At 50.4% G+C, this 2895-nt stretch overlaps 1 protein-coding gene across 1 annotated transcript; it reads left to right on the top strand.

Moving 5' to 3' along the window:
* The first annotated feature begins 610 nt into the window (after positions 1–610).
* On the top strand, positions 611–1923 carry LOC145797624 (uncharacterized). The gene is made up of 3 exons (XM_082885006.1): positions 611–985; positions 1071–1169; positions 1464–1923. Exons 1-3 carry the CDS (start codon positions 611–613, stop codon positions 1746–1748), a joined length of 759 nt encoding a protein of 252 aa, XP_082741132.1. The 3' UTR covers positions 1749–1923.
* The last annotated feature ends 972 nt before the right edge of the window (positions 1924–2895 follow it).

Raw genomic sequence — 2895 nt, 5'->3', positions numbered from 1 at the left:
CTCACTGTATACTGTACACACGGCACACACATACATTCTGCTTTACACTGACTGTACACTGTTCACATTGTACACTGCACACAATACACTACACAACACACGGCTCTGCCATTTCTGCTTTATTCTGTATATTCTGCTTTATCTGATGGTCATACTGACATCTGTTTTGCAGCTGTGGGTTTACGCCTACTTCCCTAGGCTTGCACCCGTACCAGTTGCGGAGCCTCCTCCGGCTGTCCCGTTCTCGAGTCGTTTTGACGGGAGATGTACCCGGCGACCACGGGAGACGTTCGGCTTCTTCCGCCGATATTTCGACACCATTACCCCGGCCGAGGTATGTTTTACTTTCAGTTCGTTTAGCTTCGCTTTCTCACTGCATGTTTCAATAACAGTAGATAACAAACTGTCTGTTACTTTTTAGATCACTTGGCGGTCATGGGCTTCCTTGCCGTCGGCGATGCGGGGTCGGTTCCCTGGTGCTGAGGAGACCTCGCGTTTCCGGATCTTGCTAGAGGGCCCGGTCTGTCGGGCTTGGTACCTGGGGGAGCGTTTTCTACGCCAGACCCGCGGGTTACCTGAGCAGATAGTCCCGGCTCACCCTCCTGCAGAGATGAGGGAGACCGAGGGGCTGACCCCTGAGCAGCTGGATGATTACTCCATCGGCTGGGAGGAGGCCGGCTTCCGAGGCACCGGCGACTATCAGGAGTACGTGCGGACGTACCTGATGCACCCCCTGAGTGGTCGTCGAGCAGAGGGAGCCAGGCCTGTAGCATCGGCGGCTGGGGCCGGAGTGGGAGCAGGGGCTGGATCTTCGAGGAGGGCCCGGGTCCGTGGCAGGGGCGGAGTGCGGGGTGGACGAGGAGCTGGCTGGCCTGCCCTGCCTGCTGTACTGACTTTCCAGGGGCAGGGTGGGTCGACCTATCAGATCCCCTTCGCCCCTCCACCGGCTGGTCACGAGTTCATCGATGTCCCCGATCTACCTCCGGTATGTATCACTGCACTTCGTACAGTTATTCATTTCAGTTTACTTGATATTCCACAGAATACTAATGCATCTGACACTTTTGCAGGCTTCTTCTGAGTACACCCGTCAGTCGTTGGCGATGAATGCCTCGATGATGGGGATGCTCCAGCGGACATTTGACCTCCTAGCCGTTTACAGCATACCGGTATGTCCTTCTGACACTGGCCTGAAACCATTCATACACTGCTTTACATAATTTGATGCACGGCACAACACACGATCCACTGATCTCATAGTATCTGAACACTGCATACACTGCATTCTGCACCGTACCCTACACTGACAAACTGCTCACGGCATTCTTACCCTGTACTCACATTCTGCATTCTGCACTGTTAAACTGCTCACGGCATTCATACACTGTATTCACACACGGCATTCTGCACTGATAAACTGCTCACGGCATGCTGATGCATTTCACTTTTGTGTACTTTTTCAGCCTCCTTTCCAGATTCCCATGGCAGGAGGTGCTCCAGCTAGACCTGCTGTCCCTGCTCGGAGGAGAGATGAGGAGGGCAGGATATTTCCCCGTACCAGGGGAGGGCGTACTCACGTCGGGAGTAGCTCGCGAGCTCCAGTCCCGGACGATGACAACGACGAGGAGTCAGAGGCGGAGGCAGGGTCATCGGAGGAGGAAACCGGAGACGGTTCTAGCTCGGGCTCTGACGACGATGCTGATGATGCTCCTGGACCTTCGTCCAGGAAGAGGACCAGGACGGACTGACGGCCCTTCGGAGTGCTTGACACAGATGCAGATTTTTGCTATCTTTTCTTTCTTTCTTTGTACTTTTCTTTTTGTTGGTAGATAGATTACCTTGTACTGCCGCAGGCAGATTTTTGTTTCCAAAACTTGTACATTTGAAAAGATTATGAAATGAAACGGACTTTTTACTTAAAAAGTGTTACATTTACACATTTCATGCATTGCATCGCATCTCACCATGTTACACCTCAATGTAAATGGAATTGATTGGTTGTCTGAAAATTAAACGCTTGCACTGTAATAATCAGATAACTAAACAGCCAACAGCAGAATAACCCAAGCAACCCACTGCCTGATTCTGGACACACAGCCCTTGCTTTACTGGGGATTAATCTGCATTCAGCCCATAACACAGCATTCGATTCATTCTGCACACGGCAATTCTCAAACAAAACAGCCCAATCTGACAGGACGGACCTCAAAGATGGAACCGGTTGGAGTCGAAATGCGTTCAAATGCAGAGAATGGCACAGCATTCTGAGCATAAACGATTTTTGAAATCGAATGAGGGTTTTTCAAACCGGGATATCGAGTCTACAACTGAACACGGCAGGGAGGACTCAAATATAAAGGCACACGACCTAAACACAACGAGACACGCTCGGGAGAGACTCAAAACAAAAGACGAGACCGTCAAATGAAAGAGACACGACACACAGACGCGTAAACGAAGATGGGAGACCTCGGACCACGAGGAGCCAGTTCAATCTAGGTATTGTTTCCCACCCTTTCTGATTTGTGATTCTCACATCACTCGGCTCTCGAGCTCGGATTTTTTCCTCAAAAACCCTTTTCCTCACTTTTCTCTCAACTTACACCTCTCTATTCTTCAATCTCTCATTTTCCATCCCTCCCCGGGGTGATTGATAGAAAGGTGTGGGTTCACGCCCGATGCCGTTAGCTCACAGCTATTTCTTCCGGCGGGCAGAGCGCTCTTCTGGTAAGTACGTCGATGACGGGGGAAAGACAGAACGCCTGACTCAACTGTGCCCCTAGTTCATCATTTTAACCATTCTTTCGTTTTTGCTTTCTACTAAAACGGTTTTGATCAAAACGAGAGTCGGATTAACGTACTTGTTCGACTTTTGATTTGAAAAACATGCAAGTC

Source organism: Camellia sinensis, chromosome 8, assembly GCF_055761805.1.
Source record: "Camellia sinensis isolate YWXY chromosome 8, ASM5576180v1, whole genome shotgun sequence".
Lineage (NCBI taxonomy): Eukaryota > Viridiplantae > Streptophyta > Magnoliopsida > Ericales > Theaceae > Camellia > Camellia sinensis.
The sequence above is the reverse complement of the archived record's forward strand: the minus strand, read 5'-3'. Positions and strand labels throughout refer to the sequence as shown.

Coding starts and splice junctions, on each gene's coding strand:
- LOC145797624 (XM_082885006.1), top strand. CDS start 611: ATGAGGGAGACCGAGGGGCTGACCCCTGAGCAGCTGGATGATTACTCC. Junction 986..1,070: donor ATGTCCCCGATCTACCTCCG/GTATGTATCACT, acceptor ACACTTTTGCAG/GCTTCTTCTGAGTACACCCG. Junction 1,170..1,463: donor TAGCCGTTTACAGCATACCG/GTATGTCCTTCT, acceptor GTACTTTTTCAG/CCTCCTTTCCAGATTCCCAT.